The following is a 24,332-nucleotide window of genomic DNA, read 5'->3' as shown; positions in this document are numbered from 1 at the left end:
GGGGTGTTTTTCTATGCTGGCTAATCTTAGTTAAACCCAAACCATGGAGTAGCACTTGGTTTTATTCTATATTTTGCCTCACATATACATACAAGGACCACCTGCATACAAGCTGCATGTCCCTGAACAAGGCTTGTCTCCTCAGGCCTGATCGATGCTTCTTTGACTGTAATATCCTTTTATTCTGATTGTCTTTGTGATGCTTCTTCCCCACCCCACCCCCCAGGCCCCCTCAACACCTGTTTCCTAGGTTTTTCTTCAGTCATGAATTCCATTTCAAGTTTCAGTTTGAACCTACTGTCTTGGCCATCTTTATTGGCATTAGCAATATATACAAGGAGAAAAGGATACCTTGTCATGTGGAAATTAGATTCTGGGTTGCTATTACCCAAACCCCCAAAACCTAAATTTAAGGAGTTTTTCTTTTTTTAAAAGCACTTCTGACCATCCTATCTAACTCCAGGGTTTTGAAGTCAATGGTCATTTTGAGATAAAAGACTTAGGTTTCTAAAAAGGTTTCAATTTAAAAAAAAGGTTTTAATTTTGGTCTTATAACAGAAAATCTGATGCTACTTAGATATGAATGGTGTTAATAGGCAATATAAAATGTATACATTGGCACTTAACATCTGTCTTGATTCACTGAAGATGTTCCTTCTAGAGAGTTTGGTTTCAATTTTAATATTCTTCTAATGAACCCAATAAAGAGAAAAAATTGTGAGAAAGGAAAAGCTTCTATGGATGACACAAAAACCCAGTCTATTGGCAGCATCTTCATGGATTAAGCCTCCCAAGAATTCCCTCAATCCCAGACCTGGGATACAAATAACCTTGCCATCAGACAGAGTGCACTGGAAAATGGATTAAGGCTGATGTCGTTAGGTTAAAATTTAACACTTTATCTTAATCTCTCACTTTTGACTCATATGAAACATATTCTAGTTTGTATTATTGTCTCATTTCTTCTGGATTGAGGTCTTGCTGCATTTCATTTCTTTTTTTTTTTTAGTCATTTTACTAGGGGCTTATACAACTCATCACAATCCATACAAACATCAATTGTGTAAAGCACATTTGTACATTCACTGCCCTCATCATTCCCAAAACATCTGCTCTCCACTTAAGCCCCCGGCATCAGGTCCTCATTTTTTCACCTCCCTCCCCGCTCCCACCTCCCTCATGAGTCCTCGATAATTTACAAATTATTATTTTGTCATATCTTGCTCCGTGAAACGTCTCCCTACACCCACTTTTCTGTTGTCCGTCCCCCAGGGAGGAGGTCACATATAGCTCCTTGTAATCGGTTCCCTCTTTCCAACCCACTCTCCCTCTACCCTTCCAGTATCTCCACTCACACCGCTGGCCCTGAAGGGATCATCCGCCCTGGATTCCCTGTGTTTCCAGATACAATCTGTACCAGTGTACATCCTCTGGTCTAGCCAGACTTGAAATATAGAATTCAGATAATGATAGTGTGCATGTGTGTGTGTGTGTGGGGGGGGCATTTAAGAACTAGAGGAAAGTTGTATTTTTCATCGTTGTTACATCGCACCCTGACTGGCTCATCTCCTCCCCGAGACCCCTCTCTGTGTTTCATTTCATACTTGTTGCTTGGAAGGGGAGAGGGTTTTTTTATATGAAACCCAGATCAGTAAATCTATAGAGATTTATTAATCCCTATAAGCCTACAGAGATTCATAGTTTCTTAGGGCTATGGCAGAGAAGGTTGGAGTAAATGAGGAGATAGGAGTACAAGAATGAAGAAAACATTCTAAAATTGATTATGTGAAGACTACACAACCCTTTTAAATATGTCTAAACCATTGAAATGTATAGCATGAGAATTCTATATCAATAAAACTGTAATAAAAAAAGAAAGAAAAGAAAAGCTTCCCACACTTACTCCATATTTTTAAGTATACATTATTTTGAATCTAAATGTTTTTTGTTGCTAATTGTTCACTGACAAATGGATGTATAACCTTTAATACATATATTTGAAAAACAATGGTCCATCTTTGTCCTATTATAATACAATAATCAGGTTCATCATATCCACGACAGACTAGTAGTTGCTTGCGCAAGTGCTCCCCAGCCTGATAATCAAGCTGCTACCATAAAAGGATTAGAAAAGATCTCTGTAGCATTTTAGTCACACAATAATACACGATAACAGAATTTCAATATCTAAAACAATGAATGATGATTATTTTTCTCATGGGACCACTATTCAATTTCTGAAAGAAATTAACTTTTTCCCCCTCTGAATAAGCTTCAAGTTCAAGGAAAAGGGCCAAACATCAGTTAATAGAGTACTTTGGGGGAAAGCATTCCAATGGGGAGAATAACAACCATTATCCTCTGAATTATTAACTGATACTGAAAATATAAGGAGCTTACCGAATTGGCTTGTTTCCTGGCTTGGTTTATGAGTTCTTTGATCTCAGAAATGTTTTTCTTCAGGTGATCCTCAAGTTCCTTGATGGGTTTGAGTTTATCGATGAGTCGATCAGCTTCTCGTTCGAGAGTTTTCACAGTGGCATCTGCATCTGCAACTGCATGGGAAAAAAGGAACACACACACCAGAGACATGCGCACATGAGGAACTTGCATAGCAATATGCTGAGAGTCAGGTCCTCGAGTCCAGAGAACCAAGCAAAGCCAGGATTGCTGAAGCCAAGCTTGTGAAGGCAAATGGGGTTCTTGTCATTGGGATTCAAGCAGACTGGAGGAAATGTTAGCGAACAGGACCACACTTCCGCACTGTGATTAAGGTAGACATTAGCTCTGAAACTCGAGACTATGATGAATCTCATTCAGTCTTTAATTTCTAGCTTCAACAAAAGAGTTACACTTTATAGAACTCCAGTCTGAGCGTTAAAAAAATAATAAATGAAAGGGTCTTTTAAAATACCAACTAGTCTGTCCAGGCCAGAGAACTACTTAAATCCAGAGGATGACACACAATTGATTTGCTTCTTTTTGTTTTTTGCTGTCCTTCTCTGCATGTGATGAGAAGGACTGTCAAAACATCTTTCATAAAGCATTTCAATGTGAAACAACCCTTAGACTGTGGGCATATCATATCTTAATGAACCTTCCATATTGCATTCTTATTTTACTTTAATAGTTGATTATTTTTCTCTATGGATTACATTGAGTCATATTAAACTGCTCTATTTGTAGATCAAGAAAAGGTCAACTATGGTTAATTTCTAAAGTTCCAACCCTCAAATACTTGAAGGTTTTAACTGATTCATAGATTTTCAGCATGTAGTGTTTATAGAAGGGCATATGACATATGGAAAACCCATTGTTCTATCTCTGGAATGCTGGCAGTATTATCCAAACTATGTAATTTGTGATTTGATCAAGCATTCTGCCTTCTGTCATGCTGACCCTGGTGAAAAAGTGAAACTGTGTATCGCCCAAGGCTACATGCGCTGCTAGCCCATGAATGATCTGTTTTTGGGCTGACATGAACCATGGAGAACTCTTCTCAAGAATGAATCAAATACACTGGAAGGAAATACATTATTATTTTAAAACTAGGTTTTGGGTACATTTTTGAAGTCATTTTGATAAAAAATATGCTCTAAAGGGACATAGGTCTGCAATTAGCCTTACTTAATTAACAGAGTGGATTGACCAAGAACTGAGTATTTTCCTGAAATATAAGTCACCTTCATAAAAGGCCTTCTTAATAGTTGTATTATTGTTTGAATATTCAAATTAAATATAGTTTGCCCATTTTTTATACTTCTAGTAAACAATTGGTCTATTTTCTTCCACCTTTGAATTCTCCAGTATTACCATAATTTTCTACAAGCCATTCTAGAATTGGGGGAAAGTGGTTTTAATTTACATTCATGATAAAGACAAAAAAGATTAACCAAAGTCCATTTAGGATTAGACAAGACCAAAATATTTTTTTCTAAAGCTCCCAGAAGTGTTTTCAAAGGCTACAGAATGGAATTTGGCTACTGCTCATTTTGGGTTTTTTTTTGATGGTCTCTATCTTCTGGAAAGGAATGCTGGTGGAGCTGTGGGCAATGCTAACCATATTGTTGGTGGCAGTTCAAACCCACCAGCCACTTCTTGAGAGAAAAGGTGGCTGTCTGTTCACTTAAGATTTTCAGTCTCAGCCATCGACTCAATAGCAGTGTTTTTAAAATATATCTTCTGAAGCAGCTTAAGTCATATAGAAATTATTTTCCTGAAGGTTTGATTAATATATAATCTGCGATTTTGAGTCTTATGCTTTCCAATTGGGTAGTTTGCTTTTTTTAACCTGCTCAATTCGTGCCCCCCTCCCCCCCAATTACTTGGCATTATAGACCTTTTAATTGCTTCTGTAGATCAATTTAGATAAAAATACTTTTCAAGAAAATTGCCTATATGGATTTTAAAATCAAGTTTATTGTTTTTTGTCTTTTAATTCTGTAATGTTTTCTTTGACTTAGGCTTTCGTAAAATAACTATATCTATTTCTAACTTAAGGAATTGATTGCCCAAAGTGTTCCTTTGGATACTTGTCAAGTAATACAATTTCTCTTGTTTTCCTCTGGAAACAGGTTTGGCCGTATATAGTTCTAAAGTTTTGATATGCTTTATTTTATTATTAATTTCTAGTATTTTGGATATTTAGTTTCCATTGAAAATATGTAATGTTTAATCTTTTTATATTCTAGTAGTTGCAAATGTGTTAAGACCTAATTTTACTCTCCAATAAAACCTCCAGGAGGGAGAATAACCACTAATGTTGCCAGGTGCTGCTGGGTCAGTTCCCACTTCCTGCAGCCCTTTGAGCAACAGGGCGGAACCCTGGCTGGGCTGCCCCAGTCTCCCAATTGCTATGTTCACCCACATTGTTGCAGCCAGTGGGTTAATCTGTCCCTGGCTCAGGGCCTAACTCTCTTTGCTGTCCCTCTACTTTATTAAACATGAAGTCCTTTTCTAGGGACTGGTCTCTCTTGATAGCATGCCCCAAGGACTAGTAAGAAAGAGAAATCCCATTCATATTTATGGCAACCACATTAACCTTATCCATTGTAGTCTGACAGCAAAGTACCAAAATGAACTTCAGTGGCCACATTTACCTTCACAAATACATTGATTTAGTTCAACCTGTGGAAGAATTTAGTTACCAACTTTTATATGGAGATCATATAGACACCTCACTAATTTTCATAATGCAATTGAAAACATTTTATATCAAATTTATTAAAAACTACCTACTCTATAGAGGAAAATCCATTTTATATATTTTCACATTAATCGTGTGACACTGGGAAGAATAGCTATTTAATGTTTAAAGCAACAGCAAAGCATCGGAACATGCACAGCTAAAGGTTTTTTGCATAGACCATCAAGAATAAAAGTTAATTAAAAATATGCAAATAAACATATACATACTGATTTCTGCAGGTAATTTCATATGGGAAGTAAAACAAAAAGAAATTAGAATATCAATGAGGAAATACTTTTTTCATAGATACTATAAACTAGCGATGACCCAAAATGGTACTCATTTTAAGACAGACAAACGCTATCAGATAAAATCTACAAATGATATCACCTAGCAATGCAGTGTTCAAATTAAAAGACCCTTTAATATGATAAACAACAGACCCAGTTTAATTGATAGTTACACATAATGATGCCTCTTGATTTGAAGTGGGATCAAACAAATTGGAGGTGAGTGCTATGAAAGGTTACTATCTCTTAATAGTCAATCTGTAGTTGATTGAAGTGATATATTAAACTATGTAAAAGAGGGATATTTACATTAAAAACTTATTTTCATTAATTTTTGAAGAAAATATGGTGATTTGGTATGTATCAGAGCCAGTTAATCTAATGGAATTTTTGACTGATGGGGGAAACTCAGAGATTACATACAGAAAAACCAACCTTAAGCATTTCTCTCTTGCCTTCTTCCTTAAAGATATGTTACAGAAATGAAATCTTCCTATCCACAGCTCTGAAGTACATATTGTCTTGAAGGAGTCATGTATTTATTATGGCACAGCATTCTGAGCATTTGATCTGAATCTAGGGTGCTGAAACCAGTCTGTGCTTCCCCGACAGCATCTCAACTCACAACTTGTAATGTCAATAGTAATGACATCTTTTTGTTATTGCACTCTGCAATACTGATAATTAAATATACTCTTGAAAATGACAAAGTACAAACTACCCAAGTGCTTCCTTTGGTGAAGCAATATATAAGGATAATGATTTCTCATTTGTTAGGATAGAAAACATACATTTATGACTTCTGCATGTTTTTATCCTATAGTTCATGAATAGTTGGGATTATCATTATATTAAGTTTATCCATATTTTCTGAGAATTTATTTTCAACAATCCCCATTAAGTCACAAGAATTTATGCAATAGGATAAAAGTTGTATTCATAAACTAGATTAATGCCTCATTTTTAATTTCCTGGAAATATTAAATAATAGAAACCTATATAATGGCATATGATGATTTAAGGTAATTGAATGCATTTAATTTTGAAAGAGGAGCCCTAGAGATACACGGTTAAGGTATAGGCTGCTAATCAAAAGGTCAGAAGCTTGGACCTACCAGCCCCTCTATAGTGGACAAGGTGTAATGGGTGTCCCTGTCAACATAACAGGCTGGAAAACATGAAGGGAAATTCTACACAGTTTTACAGGGTCAGTCCCAGTCAGAAAGAACTCAACAACACACAACAAACACCCTTTCCTGGCTTGTTCCAATAGCGCGGCTAATGAGTATTCCCCTGGATCGCTTGTTAGCATGAAACCTCACAAACTCTGAGGACACAGTTTCTCAAAGTCTACCTATCTGAGTATATTCAATAATTTTAAAACATTTGGCAGCATCACTGCACCAATATAATGCAGACTTTCTGGATTCCTAATTTTCCTTAGATGAAACAATATTTATGTGCAAGATGCCCTGATGTGAGCTTGGTGACCTGGGCCTTGGTGTCAACTCTGCAGGACACTTAGTTCCTGAGTTGAGTCCATAAAATGAGGAAGGCAGATGGCCCTGGCACTGGGGCAAGCTCTGGTGCTACCACTTATGGCTGTGAGAGTACTTTTTGTAATGTGAAGAAATAAATGAAAAAGGAGGTCTTACTGTTCTTGGAAGGATCTTGTACCACAGCATTTGTTTGGGCTACACTGTCTGCCAGTTTATTGTAATTTTTCTTCAGGCCATCAAGGTTCTGGTGGAGGTCTTTAATCTCAGCCAGCACATCCTTTGCTATGTCGTTGGCTTCTCTTGCTTTGTCCTTAACAGCTTGCAGTTTTGTGGCTGTATCTGTCAGTAACACCACAGTGGAGAAACAAAACAAAGGTTCTTGGTTAGTAGCATAATCCTTGCTTGTCAAAGGAAGGCTGGGGCTGGCAGACCTCAGGGACACATGGACCAAGGTAAAAGGCTTAGCCCCACCCCATTGGCTTGTAGCAAATGAAGTGATTTTTAGCTGAGTTTGATTTTTCTCAAGGATCTCTGCTATGAATACCTGGCTAGCTCTTAAAACAGCACAGTTCATTGAATAAGGATAGATTGTGATTTGCAGCGGATTGTATTAAAGAGACACACTTTCCACATGGGCCATACAAGTGTAAAAACCAAATCCATTGCCACTGAGTTGATTCTGATGCATACCATCCCTATAGGGTAAAGCTGAACTGCCTAAGAGACTGTTCAAGGTTGTCATCTCCTTGGAAGCAGCCTTCCACATCTTTCTCCCAAGGTGTGGCTAGTGGGCTCAAACCACTGACCTGGTTAACAGCCAAGTGTTTCACCACTGTGTCTGCAGGGCTCATTATAAGCTACAAAATCACATCAGCACTTGAACGTGGTTAAAGAATTAACTTGCATGCCCAGAAAGAGGGACATAAAGGTCTTCCATTAGAAAAAGACTGCAGTGGGTTTGTTATAGAGAGCATGTGCTTGTGCTTCATGTTTGCTCTCAGCATTGGTGATTTTCTATGTAGTTCAGGAAATAGTACTGAACAAGTGGCCTGGAAACAAAGATTGTTACTCATTGCTTAAAAAATATTTAAAAATGTAAAACTGATTTAGATTTTACATTCTTCTGAGTTGTGCCTGTACCAAACTGAAAGCCATCGAGTCAAAGTGACCCTTTAGGACAGGGTAGAACTGCCCCTGTGAGTTTCCAAGACTGTAACTCTTTATGGGACTAGAAAGCCCCATCTTTCTCTCATGAAGCGGCTGGTGATTTCAAATGGCTGATCTTGCTGTTAGCAATCCATACCATTGTGCCACGAGCACTCCTCACTGGGTTGCATACAAATATGGATGTGTCTCTTTGATCAGTTTTGAGTGTGGGGAAGATTATGCTATCTCTGAAGATTGTAGGGGAAGATTCCTTCTTGTCTCAGCTTTTGGTGGCCTTAGGTTCTTGGCTTGCAGCTGCCGCAGCACCTAACTCGGTTTCACTACTTACTTGACCATCTTTCTCTGTGCTACTGTTTGTTGCTCTTATTTCCTTTGATAGCCATGCAACTCGTACTGGCTTTGGACCCATCCTACTCCCGCATGACTTCATGTTAACTGACCACTGTTTCAAAGAACCCAAACCTAAACCAGGGCATGTTAACAGATACTGAGGGGTTAGGATTTCAATTTGGGGGGGTGGGGGTGAGGGGCTACATGTATAGTATTATACATAGGCAAGTAAAGCATGGCAGGTAAGGAAGAAACCCAATATCTACTTCTCTGGCATCGCTACACATATAATGTCAAACAAAACAGTAAAAGTCACAGCATAATTCAGAAGTTCAAGTCAACCAACCAAGTTTTCTAAGTTCTTACTACTTACCACTTGGAATGGCTGACAACTTTCCTAAAGTGTCGTTCAAAGCTTTCAGTAGATCCCCATTTCTCCCATCAGCACTTTCTATCCTGTTTGTTAGGTCATTCAGTTCATCAGCATTGTCTGCAAACAGAAAAACAAAGATAAAACAGGATAAACAATATATCAAATTTCAATGATCTGTGAGCTTGTATCTGAATATTTGATCTTAGTTTGGCGTCATACGAGGTCTGTAAAAAGCAAGAACATTAACTTACTTCCTTTAACTCACTGACACTTATCCACAAGTGTACTTCAAGTCATAACAGAAAATATGCTTTCACATGATCATTTGAACGTCAGTGTGTTCAAAAGTTAGGTTTCCTTTTTGATATCTGATCTTGAACTGGCTTAAATTGCTGGTGGGCAGTAGAGAAAAACAGTTCCCAAGAAGCAATCCTTCTGTGCATTTGGAATGGTGCCCCCAGACAACATTTCCACGATGCTTGACTTAACAAAATACAGTGCCAAAGTGGATGATCAGATGAGTTTTTGAAATTTTCAGTTAGATTTGATTGTTCAACAGAATCTCCAAATTTTCGTGAAATCTAGGGCTTCAAAATGAATTGAAATGGTTCAATCATGGCCGACATGAATGCAGAAATGAGGGCTTCAGTATACATGTTGCACAGTAAACACATGTCTAGTAAGCTGCTTTAACCCAAGGAGAAAACGGGCAAGGGTGTCTAACACTGACATGGCAGCTGCTACACAGATACAGGCAAAGTGGCGCGGCCAGCTGCCCTCTCCGAGTGGGCCAGGTATCAAATCTGGTTGCTAAGAGATTTTTGGTTGCTATGCAATGAGTAATCCACTTATTTCCATTGGCCATTCCTGAACTTCTTCAAACTGGTTTGAAGACCCATTGGAAACAAATAAAAGTGAAATAAATGGGAAAGAAGTTTTCAGCACATTTCTGAAAAAAAGAGATCATTTCATATTTTAAAAAATAAATTGCCTTTCAATGGACCTTATCTTGCCTTATTTTCCTTTTATAAGACAAATTTAGTGTACTTCCATCAACAATCAAGGATTATCATTTGCTAGAGCTAATTGAAGTGGGAAGCTTCCAGCCACTTCTTCCAAGTTTTTAGTATCCCTCCAACTTTAGGTGGGTTTATATTGTAAGATTAGCTACAACGTTCTGACTATAACAATATAAAGAGTAGGAGTTATGAGAACATTTAGGAAAAGGAAACTAAATATCCAATCTGCTGATACAAGAACGTGTATTTAGCAATCCTACTTAAATGTGCGTCAGAACCGCACCTGCACCTTCAGGTTGAAATGGAAGTCATCTGTCCTCTTTATGTTTACATCATTTATTGGTAAATAATCGGAGGGAACAACAGATGGACAATTCGATTCTTCGCACACTGAAAATTGAACTCTCCCAACTGGATAAAAGCAGGCCATTCTTTGGGTTCAAACAGTTATTGTGGCATGATTTTTGGTCCCTGGAGATACACATGCTGATTTTCTCATTGTTGTTGCTGCTGTGGTCACGGGTGTCTTTGGGTCAGTGCTGACTCACAGTGACCCGAAGTACAACAGAGCAACACACCTCCTGGTTCTTCGTATGTTTGAGTCCCTTGTTGCAGCCGCTGTGTTGATTTACTGTGCTCATGAGCAACACAGAAAAGTAAAGTATCAACAAAAGGCAGTGTCGCCGAGTACCAAGCAGAACCGAGTAAGGGCAGTGCAGGCAGAGCCCAGACAGTGGACGGGCTGGGTCAACATAACCATGGCCAGTCGGTGTTTACCGTGTGTGTGTGCTCTGCACCAAGCTTAGGGGCTGTCAGTTTAGGTGGATTCTTTTTCTCGCGCCTCACAACAAGATGTGTGATGACCTATGCCCATTCAGAGTCGTGGGGCAACACTGAAGCCCAGGCTGATCATTGAAATGTTGGCAATTCCAACCCCCAACCCTGCCAGGTGAGAAAAGTGACCTGTAAAGATGATGTGCGGAATATACGGGGGCAATTGGCCTCTGTCCTGTAGGATCCCTATGAATTGGCAGCCATTTGACAGTATACAGCAACGACAATCTTATAGAGGTAGACAGGTAGGCGGCCACTGGTGAATTCAAACTGTCAACATTTAGTTATTTCCCAAACCCAAATTTGTTGTCATCAAGGGGTTTGACTTTGACTTCCCAAAGCCCTACAGGACAGAGGTGAATGCCCCCTGGGGCTGCTGAGGTGGTAAATCTGCACAGGAGCGAGCGTCTCTCTTTCTCCTACAGGGTGACTGGTGGGTGGTGCTGCCAACCTTCGGTAAGCAGACCAATGCATAAACCACCATGCCACCCTCACAGCCACTGAATAGAGCTTGTACCATTGCCACTGCCATTTTAAACTGGACTTAATTTAGGGTTAGAGAATTTAAGTAATTTTCCAAAGATTACATGGTTAGCAAATGTCAGAGCGAGGGTTTAAGTCCAGGAAGTTTTTATTTTAGAGATTATGCTTGATAATATCTCCTAGTGCTGGTTAAAATGTTTGCTCTGTGCATATATTCCTGTTCTCTTATTTAAAACCCTTGAAAACGGATGCTCCCCATGGAAAGAGTGCTCTTGCTCTCCCTCCCTGGTGCTTAGAGCAAACAGAAGGAGCATGGAGATGCAGTGATTCCATGTTCACCTGCTATCCAAAAGGTCAGGGGTTTGAACCACAGAGAGAAACGTGGTCATCTGTTTCTGTAAAGATGTGCAGCCTTGGACACCCCCGGGGAAGTTCTGTTTTGTCATACAGAATCACCAGGAGTTAGAATTGACTCAATGGAAACTTTTTTTGGCTTTGTTTGTGGTTTTGAAGCATGAGCGGAACAGGAGAGAATATTGCTCACATAATGAAGTCAGCCTCGTCTGGATGTGGTTGCCAGCCGACCCTTTCGCAGGACTGCAGCTCCTTGTGGAGTCGCTGTGCAGCCACGGGCAGCTGGAGAATGCTGCTGCCCTTTATTGGCTCTGATATGGGAAAAATGGAACAGGGAAAGGAAGCCAGGCGGAAGATGCTTAACGATCAGTGTTCCAGATGGGAAAAAAGAGTAGTGGACATATCAACTCATGGCCCTCTCTATTCTACGTAACGGGTATCACCGACCAACCAACTAAACCACCGGAATGCTGCAGAAAGAGTAAGCAGAAAGCAAGACTCAGTAGAAAGAGAAACACATCCCAGTGTTTAAAAAGGAGTGGGTTATGTGTTGGACTGCTAAACTCCAGGTTAGCAGTTCAAAACTACCATCTTCTCCTTAGGAGAAAGAAGAGGATTTCTATTCCTGTAAAAATTTGCAGTCTCCAAAACCCACAGGGGCAGCTCTATTCTGTCCTATAGGATCGCTGTGGGTTGGAATTCACTTGATGGAAGTGTGTAGCTGTGACAGTAGTATCTCCTTTAAAGTTCCAAACAAAAGACCAACAGTATAGAAAACAAGGTACAAAACATGCCAGCAAAGCGTGGCTCAGAAAGATCAATATGTCCATTTCAGTCACTAATATTAAGAATATTTTCAATTTTAGTGCTTTCCAAGTAATTAGTTTATCTCCTCTGTCTGTCAATCACAGTTCACCTTTCTTGTTCTATTTATGCTGTTTTCACTGTTTGTGGGTAAACAAAATCTTTAGGTAGTTTACCATAAGTTAACTTTTTGAATTGAGCTGCTCAGATTATGACTGTTATATCTGTAGGTATTCTGTGAGAACAGCTATCATTAAAAGAATGCTCTCTTGATTTAACTGGGAAGTATTCATCAATTAAGGACATAGAACTGTACAAATTTCATTTCTTAGTTTCTTGATTGAATTTGATTTCTTAAATAATGAAGCCTTCAAAATGTTCCAGCAAGCAAGATATTCATGTACAGTGAAAAAAATCATTAATTTAAAGAGCATCATGGGTTTGTACTCTTTCTTGAATCCTAACAGCAGATATTGGCTGAACAATTAGGCCAATTATTCGGAAGAAAGATTGGCCTGAAGAGCGTTTTCTGCTTTCCTTCAAATTCCAAAGCAGTCGTTTTGATCCTCTGCTTTCTGTGCTAGAATGTCAAAATGTTTTCATTCTGACCCCAATCCTATTCCCCTATTTCAGCCACTTGGCTCTAATTTGTTCTTAATTTATCATTTTTTACACCCTGATCTCATTTCCCACCCCTTTATCCGACTGTGATCCACAAGGTCAGCAGTTCAAAACCACCAGTCCCTCCTCAGGAGAAAAAAAAAGTGGGGGGCTTTACACTCCCATAAATAGTTACAGTCTTGGAAACTCACAGGGGCAGTTCTACCCTTCCTGATAGGTTTGGTGTGAGTAGGTATCAACTCAATGACAAGGAGTTTAAAGTAGCTTCAGGAACTTCTTACAGGCAGTCTAAATGTTTATAAGCATTGGCAATAGACTCAGATGAGTCGTAGTTGTGCAGAGAATTGCTAAGTTTTAAGTTAGAACCTAGACATGAAATAACAACTAAGACCCAGAAAAATAATCAGGGCAAGGTTGGTTTTAAATGAGGAGTCATATACAGCAGAGCCTATGACCAAAAGATAAAGAAGAATGCATATGGTCTGGTTAGTGTTGTGATATAATCAAAGAACCATAATTATTAATAGGAAAAAGCCCAGCTCAATCCCTATACATTTAAGAGAATATCTACCCAATTTATCATCTGTACCATCACATGGTAGACTTGCCTTTCCTTTCTTACTCAGCTCTCATACCCAATAGCGATAGCCAAGTCATTTCCTTTTTTTTCTCTAAATATCAAAATCAGCAAATGCCAAAATTCTCTCTCCATCTCCTCATACAAACACCGCCTCTTGGGCTATCCTTTGCCTTCCTTCTACAGTCTGGAAGATAAAAATTCAGGCTTGGGTTTGACAAAGACAAGGGTCAGAAGGGAAGGGATGGGAAGGAAGAGAGGAAGGAACACGTATCGACTTTGAACATTTCTGACTTCATGTCACCTCCCTTTCTCACATAGCCATTAAGTGATACAAGATAGACACACCTACAATACAAACCATTGGACAGATTTCTAAGTCATTGTGATGAATAATAGAGTTTTATTTGTTGACCAGTTTCCTGATACTGAAAAGTGAATTAGAATTTAGTTAAATTGGAACTGGTAACACTGAACTATTTATATAAGGTATGCATACCAAAGTCATTTCTTTGATCATTAGTAAAATATAGTGTTGTTGTTTTTTTTTAACAAATAGCATGCAATGTTTTCGCCAATATATTAATGCTCCTGTACATTATTTTCATAAACACACTATGCTACATATTTTACAACATGTTGCTGGTGTATATTTCTACTTCTGATCTGATCACATGGAAACTTCACTAGGTAGGTATAGGTTTTGGTTTCCTATTACATGAAATTTAAGTCCAAAGTATTTTCAGAAGAGATATCCAAATTTAGCTCTTACAATTTACTGATAAAATATCATTGTCCTTCTCAGGATTAGAGCAATGAATCACCATGTGGAAACCAGAGGATGAGAGCAGAAAGAACTACAAATTAGAAAGAAATGATCCTGCGTTTAAAATGGATTTTATGATTTTATCCTGGGTTTAAAAGGGGAATGAATTCCCCCTTTCAAGATTTTTCAGTAGAAAAATTACTCAAAGCCTATCAGTTCTATTTTCTTATTACTGTGTTTCACTTTGGTTTTAATGGTCCTCCTGAATCACGGGATAGGGCAATATTTGAAAGGCTTTAATTGTCAATTCTGAAATAAGTCTGGGACAAGCATAAGATCCTCATGAAATCATTTTGTTGAAATTGACTTTCAACTCTATTAATGAGTGATTCTTTGCTACTTTCATGTATGCATCCGGTCATTCATTCATGTATCAATGATTTATTAGGATCATGATCAATAACATGCTACCTTCTGATCTCTATCAGAAGCCTAAAGCTTCAAACATATCAACGTTAGAGCCAGACTGATTTGAGCTGATCTCTGGACTCTACTAATTCTAGTACTGGTACAGTACAGACTGTAACCAGTTCTCTCACTTCTCTGAACTGTATCTTCCTTATATTTGGGACTAACCATGCCTACCACAAAGGAAAGACTTAAGGAAAAAACAAGATACATGTGCAACTTCTTAGAGTCCTTTGCATGATATTTGAGGCAAGATGTAGGAGATCCTCTCCATACAGTTAGGCACTCAGCTGCTCACCAAGCAGTTGGTCATTTGAGTTCAACCAGAGATGCCTTAGAAGAAGGCACTTCTGTCAGATCACCTATTGACAATCGTATGGGACACCACTCCATTCCGAGACATCCGGCGTTACCATAATGCAGAATGGACGTTATTCCAACTGGTTGACTGACTCTCCTATCTAGTCTTGTCTCCTAAATTGCCTCAGTAATTGGTCTTAAGTAATTAAAACAGTAGAATCAAAGCAGGAAACTTCCTAACTCTGAGTGTATTACATTAATTTATCTTCAATATTAAGTATTTGCAGTAAAACAAGGCACAAAGTTTTAAAGCAGAACAGTAGTAGAAGATTTCCAATAAAATTGGTAGCCATTTGTCTCAGTCTCTTTCCAGCAGGTCTCTCCCGAAAGGCACACATTTTAAACTCTGATAGCTATTCCTGCAGGAATATATCTTTCTGTATGCTAACACAAGCTTAAGCTGCTGTTAATTGATGTTTTAAATCTATATTCCATGATGTCTTTGTAATAATGGAAGAGTAGTTAGTTTTCTTATATACTTAATCATTTACCTTCACCTTTCAATAGTGTTAGAGCCTGGGGACATAGTAGGTTATGCAACGGGTTACTAACCTCAGGCTCAGAAGTTCTAAACCACGAGCTGCTCCACGGGGGAAAGAGAAGGCTTCTGCTAGGGATCAGGGATCAGGCATCAAAGAACAAAAAACTCATATCATTGTGTGCTCACCTTCCTGGTCTGATCATGCATAAGCAAATGTGGTGAAGAAAGCTGATGGTGCATGCTTATCAAAAGATAAAGCATCTGGGGTCTTAAAAGCTTGAAGATAAACAAGCGGCCATCTAGCTCAGAAGTAACAAAATCCTCATGGAAGAGGTACACCAGCCTGTGTAACCATGAGGTGTCAAAGGGATCAGTTATCAGGCATCAAAGAACAACAACAAAAAAATCATATAATTGTAAATGAGGGGAGTGCAGAATGCAGACCCAAAGCCTATCTGTAGGTAACAGGACATGCCCTTACAGAAGGTCGTGGGGAAGAGACAAGCCAGTCAGGTGGCAGTGTAGCAATGATGAAACATACAGTTTTCCTCTAATTCTGAAATGCTTCCTCCCCCCACTATCATGGTCCCAATTCTACCTTACAACTCTGGCTAGACCAGAGGATGTACACTGTTACAGATAGGAACTGGAAACACAGGAAATACAGTAGAGATTATCCCTTCAGGACCAGTGGTGAGAGTGGCAATACCAGAGGGTGGAGGGAAGGTGGGGTAGAAAGTGGGAACAGATTACAAGGATCTACATATAACCTCCTTCCTGGGGGACAGACAACAGAAAAGTGGGTAAAGGGAGGGAGACATCGGACAGTGTAAGACATGACAAAATAATAATAATTTATAAATTATCAAGGGTTCATGAGGAAGGGAGCTGATCCCAAGGGCTCAAGTAGAAAGCAAATGTTTTGAGAATAATGAGGGCAGCAAATGAACAAACATGCTTGACATACAATGGATGCATGTATGGATTGTGCTAAGAGTTGTATGAGCCCCCAATAAAATGATTTTTTAAAAAAAATAATAAAGTATAGGGGCACTTAAAAAAAAAGTGTACAGCCTCAAAAACCCAAAGGGGCAATTCTACCTTACCCAAAACAGTGGTTCTCAACCTTCCTACTACTGCGACCCTTTGATGTAGTTAGTCATGTTGTGGTGATCCCCCAACCATAAAATGATTTCATTGCTACTTCATCACTGTAATTTTGCTACTGTTATGAATTGGGCGATCCCTGTGAAAGGGCTGTTCAACCCCCACAGGGGTGGTGACCCACAGGTTGAGAACTGCTGTCCTAAAGATCACCATGAATCAGAATCAACTGTATGGCAATGAGTTTAGTTGTTTATCAGTAGAGTTGATTTTTAAGTTAAACCAGTGCAAACATTCTAGATTGCCCTTATTCATTGTTCATATCATTATATAAAGATTGTCTGAGGTCAAGCCAAGCTGCAGATCTTGATCTTTTGGTTTTGGTATATATATATTTCTTTTGGTTTTGGTATATATGTATATACCAAATATATATATATATAGATATATAAATAAACTCTCTAGTAGGAACCAGCAGTTTCATCAACAGTAAAACCATTGCTTTGTTCTCCAGGCTAAGGTAAGTAAGCCAGGGAACTCCGGTTTGATTTTGTCCATTTAGTACATTGTTAGCTGACATGGATCAGATTGCATTTTCCTTTCAGAGTCTGCCCTTGTAAATAATTATTTAGCATAATTAATTATGCCAAATAATGAATAATAATTGGCAAAATGAGAACTGCAAAGGTGTGTATCTCTAATACTAAAATTATAGTTAATCAAATTTAACTCTTGCATCATACTTAGGTTTACCAACACTTGTATTCGTGTTTATTCTCTCTTTTTCTAGTAAAAACTAAGAACAGAATCTCAACAGATTAATATTTCCAAGTGTATTACACAAACGATCACAGATCCTTCTGGACTAAAAGACTGTGTTTGGAAAACTGTAGTACTGATGCAAAGCATAGATTGGTTATGAAAAAATAATATGTGGATTAATGTTTGATACTGTTCTGTGTGATGGGCATGGCTCTGTCATACGATCTACAAATTCAATATGTTTAGGCTTGGGAATACCTCTGGTTTCGTGTGAGTGTCACCTGTTTTACAGAAAGGTTACTCGTTTGTTCCTAAGCACTGAAAGAATCTAATTATGGACAAAGGCAAAAATTAGGAGCACGCTAAGAAATAAATACAATTTTAAAAGTTATGCTAGATAAGATAGAATCAAACTCCCAACCACCGAATGGATTGTGAGCCTCTAACACAGAGTAAAACTGATCCCTGTAGTTTGTGAGGCTGCAAGTCTTGACAGGAACACATAGCCTCACATGGAGGGCTGGTGCCTTTGAACAACCAACTTTGCGGTTTGCAGCTCAAAGCATAACATATTTTGCTATCGGGGATCCATCTATTTATATGTAAATGACAGGTGGGTTAAAACCTCTCTCTCTCTCTCTCTCTATATATATATATATATATTAAATATAGAGTCTAATTTTAAAATATAGTATCCTCAGACTTCTAATATATTATTCTATACTACATCCCTTCCCTTTACACATTTCATGAGAACTTCAACTGCCTATTTTATTGATAGAATTTCTTATCTGTCTACACAGTAGTATTAATTCACCTAGTGGCATTCATTCATCTTTTCTTTCCATCATCAATTTTAGCCAAGCTTCATATCCATCAGCAAAACGATTTTCATCTCCACAGACAAGTGCAATGTAGACCGGCTTCAGATCTCAGCCTTACACAAGGACAAATTTACCTTTAGCAGATGTATATTCAAAAATTAAAAAGCAAGACAAATAGCTCCTGGCAAGTTCCGACTCCCTGAAGGCAAGGGCGGCATGAAAGTGGCAGAAGCAGCACTAAGTCATTCGGGACTAAGCTCATGAACTAAGCGAACTGGACTGAATTGAACCAAGCAAAGATGGAGAAATATGGAGGGCATAGCAGCCCACCATTTTTATTCCCTCTAACTCCAGGCCCCAGAGAGAGAGAAATGACTAAATCTCGATTTTAATAGCTGCTGTCAAGAGTTTTGCTCTGTAGGGCCTATTTCAGCCGTTCCTGGTGGTAATATATGGCATTTTCGTGATTAACAGCCATTTTATAACTTGGGTAATTGGCCACAAATCAGGGAAATGTCATAATGTAGCAAGAAAACATTCCAATCTCCATCATGGCCTTGGCTTGGCTTTCTGGAGGAATTATTACTTGAGGAGTCTGTGGGTTTTCATTACATTAAATAATGTACTACCTGGAGTAAAAAACAGGACGTTTAAACGAATGAACATTTCTGTTTCCTCGCCCTTTCTACCATGCCATCATTCGATTTATTTTTCTCTTGGAAAAATCCCTAAATATGGAATTGTTCCTTGATCTTTCTAAGAGCAGTATTTCGGAGGGGAAATAGAAGCAAACAAAGGGATGTGTATAGGTGAGTGGATAGGTCAGGGGAGTAAGGTACTCAGCCTATGTGTGAAAGGGACACCCCCAAATTCAATCGTCACCATAAATTATCTACGTTAAATATTTTTTAAAATCCAAGTTAATGTAACAATTCCACAATGAAAATTATATCAGCTATTTTAAAACCACAGCACAAATAAAGACTCTGACCAGGATGACTCGCTTCATTGTCCTCCAGTTATTTCTTTAAATCATTTTATTGGGGGCTCGTACAGCACTTATCACAATCCATCCATCCATCCATGTGTCAAGCACATTTGTACATTTGTTGCCATCATCATTTTCAAAATATCCTCTTTCCACTTGAGCCCCTGGTATCGACTTCTCCTTTTTTCCCCTCCCTCCACCACCCTCCCTCCCTCATGGACCCTTGGTAATTTATAAATTATTATTATTTTTTCATTTCTTACACTGGCTGAGGTTTCTCTTCACCCACTTTTCTGTTGTCCATCTCCCCGGGAGGGGGTTATATGTAGATCCTTGTGATCACTTTCCCCCTTCCCCTCCCCCCTTCCTCTTCCCTTCCTGGTATTGCTATTCCCAGTATTGGTCCTGAGGGGTTTATCTGTCCTAGATTCCCTGTGCTTCCAGTTCTTATCTGTACCCATGTACATGCTCTGGTCTAGCCAGATTTTTAAGGTAGAATTAGGCTTCTGATAGTGGGTGTGTGTGGGGGAAGCATTAAAGAACTAGAGGAAAGTTGTATGTTTTGTTGGTGCTATATTGCGCCCTGTCTAGCTCATCTCTTCCTTGTGATCCTTCTGTAAGGGGATGTCTAACTGTCTACAGATGGACTTTGGGTCTCCACTCTGTGCTCCCCCTCATTCACATTGATATGATTTTTTTGTTCTGGGTTTTTGGTACCTGATACCTGATCCCTTTGACACCTCATGATCACATAGGCTGGTGTGCTTCTTCAATGTGGGTTTTCTTGCTTCTCAGCCAGATGGCCACTTGTTTACCTTCAAGCCTTTAAGACCCCAGATGCTATATCTTTTGATAGCCAGACACTATCAGCTTTCTTCACCACATTTGCATATGCACCCATTTGTCTTCAGCGATCATCTTGGGAGGCTGAGCATCACAGAATGCCAGGTTATTAGACCAAAGTGTCCTTGCGTTGAGGGAAGACTTGAGTGGAGGTCCAATGTCCACCTGCTACCTTAATACTTAGCATATAAATATAAGTATATAGATCTATTTCCTTATCATTATATATAAATATACTTACATATGTCTATACCTGTATTTAGACCTCTATAAATGCCCATTTGCTTCCTATTTTTTTCCTCTATTTCCTTTTACTTTCCTCTTGTTCCACTATAATGTCTTGCCTTCATTTGCGTCTCAACAATTCCTCTCAGTTACATTGGCCTTGATCAAGTCCTACCAGGCATCCTACACCCTTCTCACCATCAATTTTGGATCACTTGTTGCTCCCTTGTCCCTGGGTTTGTTAGCACCCACTTCCTTTTCCCTGCCTCCCCCTCTACCGTGTCCCCCTGGTATCTTCGGTCCCATTGTTTTCTCCTTTGGATTTTTTATCCTGCCTATCTTATCTAGATAGATATGCAGAGACAATAATAAGCACAGAAACAAGACAGAGAAAAAGAAAACAAAACAGCAACAACAACAAAAATCGGCCCTCCTCCAGTTCTTATCCTTGTGCAGGTGTATTCACCAGGAAGGCAGCTGTTAGGAGCACTCGCAGTGACTCTGTGTGACAGAGAAGGACTGCTGCACCAGCTTGCCCATCTATAATCTGTAGGAATCTTGGTGGCACAGTAATTAAGCACCCAGCTATTAAGATAGAGGTTGGAGCTTTGAACCCCGAGTTGTTCCATGGGAGAAATGCATGGCAGTCTGCTTCCATAGCCTCTGAAACCCTATGGAGCAGTTGTCCTCTCGCTATAAGGTTTCAGTGAAGTCAGAATTTACTAGGCGGCATGCCACAATAACAATTTTTAAGGAAAAATGTCATCAGGTTTTTCTGCTGTGGAGCAACTGGATAGATTTGAACTGCTAAGCTTTTGGTCAATAGCCAAGTGGGATAGGAAGGAGTGACCACAACCCAAGTGACCACAATTCCCCCATTCCATAGGGAGCAAACTTTGGCTTTTAAAGTCACTCTTTGGGTTATGCTCAACTACTTCTTAGGTAGGATTATATATATGTATATGTATATATATATATATATAAAAAGAAAGAGTCTTATTTCACTTATCATAAATCCACTCATCTACTCTCATTGCCATCAAGTTGATGCCAACCTATGGTGACCCTATGGCAGGGAGAAACTGCCCCCGTGCATTCCTTACAGTGTAACTTCACAGGAGCAGAAAGCCCCTTCTTTCTCCCACGGAGTGGGTTTCGAACTGCAGACCTCGGGATCACAGCCCAACTGTTGCATAACTCCTATGCTACCAAGGTTCCTCCACACAATCCCAAGCATTTTCCTCTCAAGAGTGCCATCTATAATGGAGGCAGACATCATACTTTCATATCATCTCATATTGGAGACCAAAGACCATTAAGGTATGCTAAATACAAATAATTGTTAAGACTTCTTCTCTTCCTAAGATAAGTAAAGGCCAATATCATTCTTTTAGGTAAAAAAGCAATATATAAATATTCATATTATATATAAAGTTTACATAAGGTTATATACAAATTTATATGTATATTATATATAAAGTTATATAATTTAAATATATATGTATAGGTATAAATTATAATTTATATAGGTGATTAATTTGAGTTAGTCACTATGTACTAGAACTACAGAATCAAAAAGCCTTTATCTCTAATGTCATTCAGATAGAAACATAAATCCATGGTGGTTTGGCAAGTCTGTCCAAAACGTGTTCAGAGAGCACCAGTTCTGTTGGGTTGATTCCAGCTCATAGTGATTCTAGGCAGGGCTTCTTACACTTCTTCTACTCTAGTCTCCCTTTCACCCAAGAAGTCTGCAATGTGGGCAAGCACTTCCAGAGACACCTAAGATTCTTTTCCTATTGGACTCTGAATTAATCTGGTCAGCGTGTGCTCAGAAACCTTTGACTGTTGCCAAATTTGTCACACACTCCACATTCAGTTACATGACCAGACCTGTGATCACAACTTACCGTTTGAGAAGGTTTCCTAGGCCAGAAACCTGCCCACAAGTTTTCAAGATTGTGATTATTAGGGAAGCCAACTGCCACCTCTTTCTCCCATGGAGTGGCTGATGACCTGGCTGCTAGGTGCCTCACCTCACTGCTGCACCACCAGGAATTCCTATGCATGGAGTTCAGTGCATAGAAAATGTGTGGAGCATTAGATTTCCTGGAGAAGATTTCATTGGGAATAAACCTTAAAATCTGATAGAAGGGAGTTAGAAGACGAAAGATGGGAAATGAAGCATTCCATGGGAAAAGCGTCATACCACGCAAACATGGGGGCTTGCAGTGGTGGGAAAGGAGCCCTGTTAGTGTAGTGGCTATGCACTGGGTTGCTAACTACAAGGTCTTAGCCACTCTCAGGGAGAAAGCCAAGGTTTTCTAGTCTCATAAAAAGTTACAGTCTTGGGAACCCAGAGAGGCAATCCTGCCCGGTCCTATAGTGGGCGATGAATTGGAATTGACTTGATGGCAATGAGGTGTTTTGAATACCATGGTAGGATAAAATGGAAAGGGTATGAAAATTAGGTAAGGATAAAGAGATTGGGGTGAGAAAATGGTGAGGGATGAGACTGGAGAGAGAAATAAGGTGATATTAGATATGAAAAACATGTACGTGTGCCATATGTTCATTTATAAAACAGCTATCAGTGTAGATACTGTATAAACTGTGATCCTTGAATTGGGAATATGATGCATTATAGAATGTAATTAACAAGCTTTGCAAATTTTCAGGAAATGTGTTCAACTTACACAATGGAAAGTTTCACAGACATTTGAATGACATGTACCTGGTTGATTTCCTCTTGATTTATTGCTTCTCAAGACAATCCAAGGTAGGTTTTGGTGCTCATAAACACTTATACTTCATTTTTTAAATGACCATACTTTAACTATAGGTGAGTGATACCATATAAGTTAGGTTTAAAGGCTATGAAACCTTACCCAATGTAAAAGGAGATCGGAAGGCAAAATACTTTACCATGAATGAGAAAGTGTATTTCTTTCCTTAAATCCAGGCAATAAAATCATCATTAAAAACATGCTGAAAGAATTACAGTCCTACAACAGTGTGATAAGATCTCTTACCCATTACACATAAATGCTATTACACATAATAATAAACAGAGGCCACACTCACTTTTTACATTATTCGCTAACTTCTTGACTTCATTAAGAATCCTGAAGCTTTTCTGAAGAGACCCTTTGGCACCTTCTTTTAATAAACCCCGAGGATGTGTTGCCTGTGGACATGAAAATAAGTCACAAGTATTACACCTCAGAATTATGGGAGAGGGATGCCAAAGAGGCACTTGGTGTGTGAAGTCTGCTTTCAGGAACGAGTTGTGGACTTAAATTGAGCTTGGTATCTCTTTGGCACATGGTTGGTCATTTAAGTCCAGGAGACTGCATACTGGGAGAGCGTGCCAAGAAAAGAACCTTTGTGAAACCAGTGTGGAAGAAGTGGGCAGAGGGCTGCAGTTGGTGGGGTAACTGAGGTTCCAGGGGGGTCAAGGAAAAACCAGGTGAGCCTATTACGGAAGTCAAGCCTGGCTCAATGCCTGGTCATGGTTGCATTGCAAGGGGGTTGTTCTTGGGCAACCTGACCTGTCACAACCGTATGGGTCTAAACCTGGACTACCCTCATCATCGTTGGCATGTTTGAGACCGCTGTTCCAATTGGTGTGTCAGTCCATCTCATTTAGGAGCTCCTTTGATTTTGCTAACTCTCTACTTTTCCACAAGTTTGGCCATGTACTCAGGAGAGGTCATGATGCTTGCTAAAGGAGAAGGTGGGTGAGAACGATGAAGAGTCTTGATGAGTTGGATTGGCACAGTTTGCCCAAACATAGCAATTACGAGGATGGCACAGGACCAGACAGTGTTTTGTTCTGTTGTACGAAGGATCACTAATTTGGAACTTAGGCATGATAATTAACACAGCTAGACAACCACAAACATTTTTTCCTTGGTATCTTGGTTTTAAGGCCTGTTCTGGAGCTTATTGGGGGCACAGATTCAGAAGATT

General features: G+C 39.2%; 1 protein-coding gene across 6 annotated transcripts in view; it reads right to left on the bottom strand.

Moving 5' to 3' along the window:
* LAMA2 (laminin subunit alpha 2) overlaps window positions 1-24,332 on the bottom strand; it is a 671,264-nt gene that overhangs the window by 80,416 nt on the left and 566,516 nt on the right. For 5 of the 6 annotated variants that reach the window (XM_045294657.1, XM_045294659.1, XM_045294663.1 and 2 more), the window contains 5 exons: window positions 23,445-23,547; window positions 8,848-8,964; window positions 7,134-7,316; window positions 5,416-5,421; window positions 2,401-2,555 (listed from right to left, as the gene is read on the bottom strand). In XM_045294657.1, the coding sequence (XP_045150592.1) occupies window positions 2,401-2,555; window positions 5,416-5,421; window positions 7,134-7,316; window positions 8,848-8,964; window positions 23,445-23,547 (564 nt within the window). The remainder of the gene's footprint in view (window positions 1-2,400; window positions 2,556-5,415; window positions 5,422-7,133; window positions 7,317-8,847; window positions 8,965-23,444; window positions 23,548-24,332) is intronic. The other variant, XM_045294658.1, reaches the window with a different exon arrangement.

This window comes from Echinops telfairi, unplaced genomic scaffold (genome assembly GCF_000313985.2).
Source record: "Echinops telfairi isolate 266 unplaced genomic scaffold, ASM31398v2 ScPeMD7_3533;HRSCAF=4204_0, whole genome shotgun sequence".
Classification (NCBI taxonomy): Eukaryota; Metazoa; Chordata; class Mammalia; order Afrosoricida; family Tenrecidae; genus Echinops; species Echinops telfairi.
Note: the sequence above shows the minus strand (reverse complement) of the source record. Positions and strands in the feature narration are given on the sequence as shown.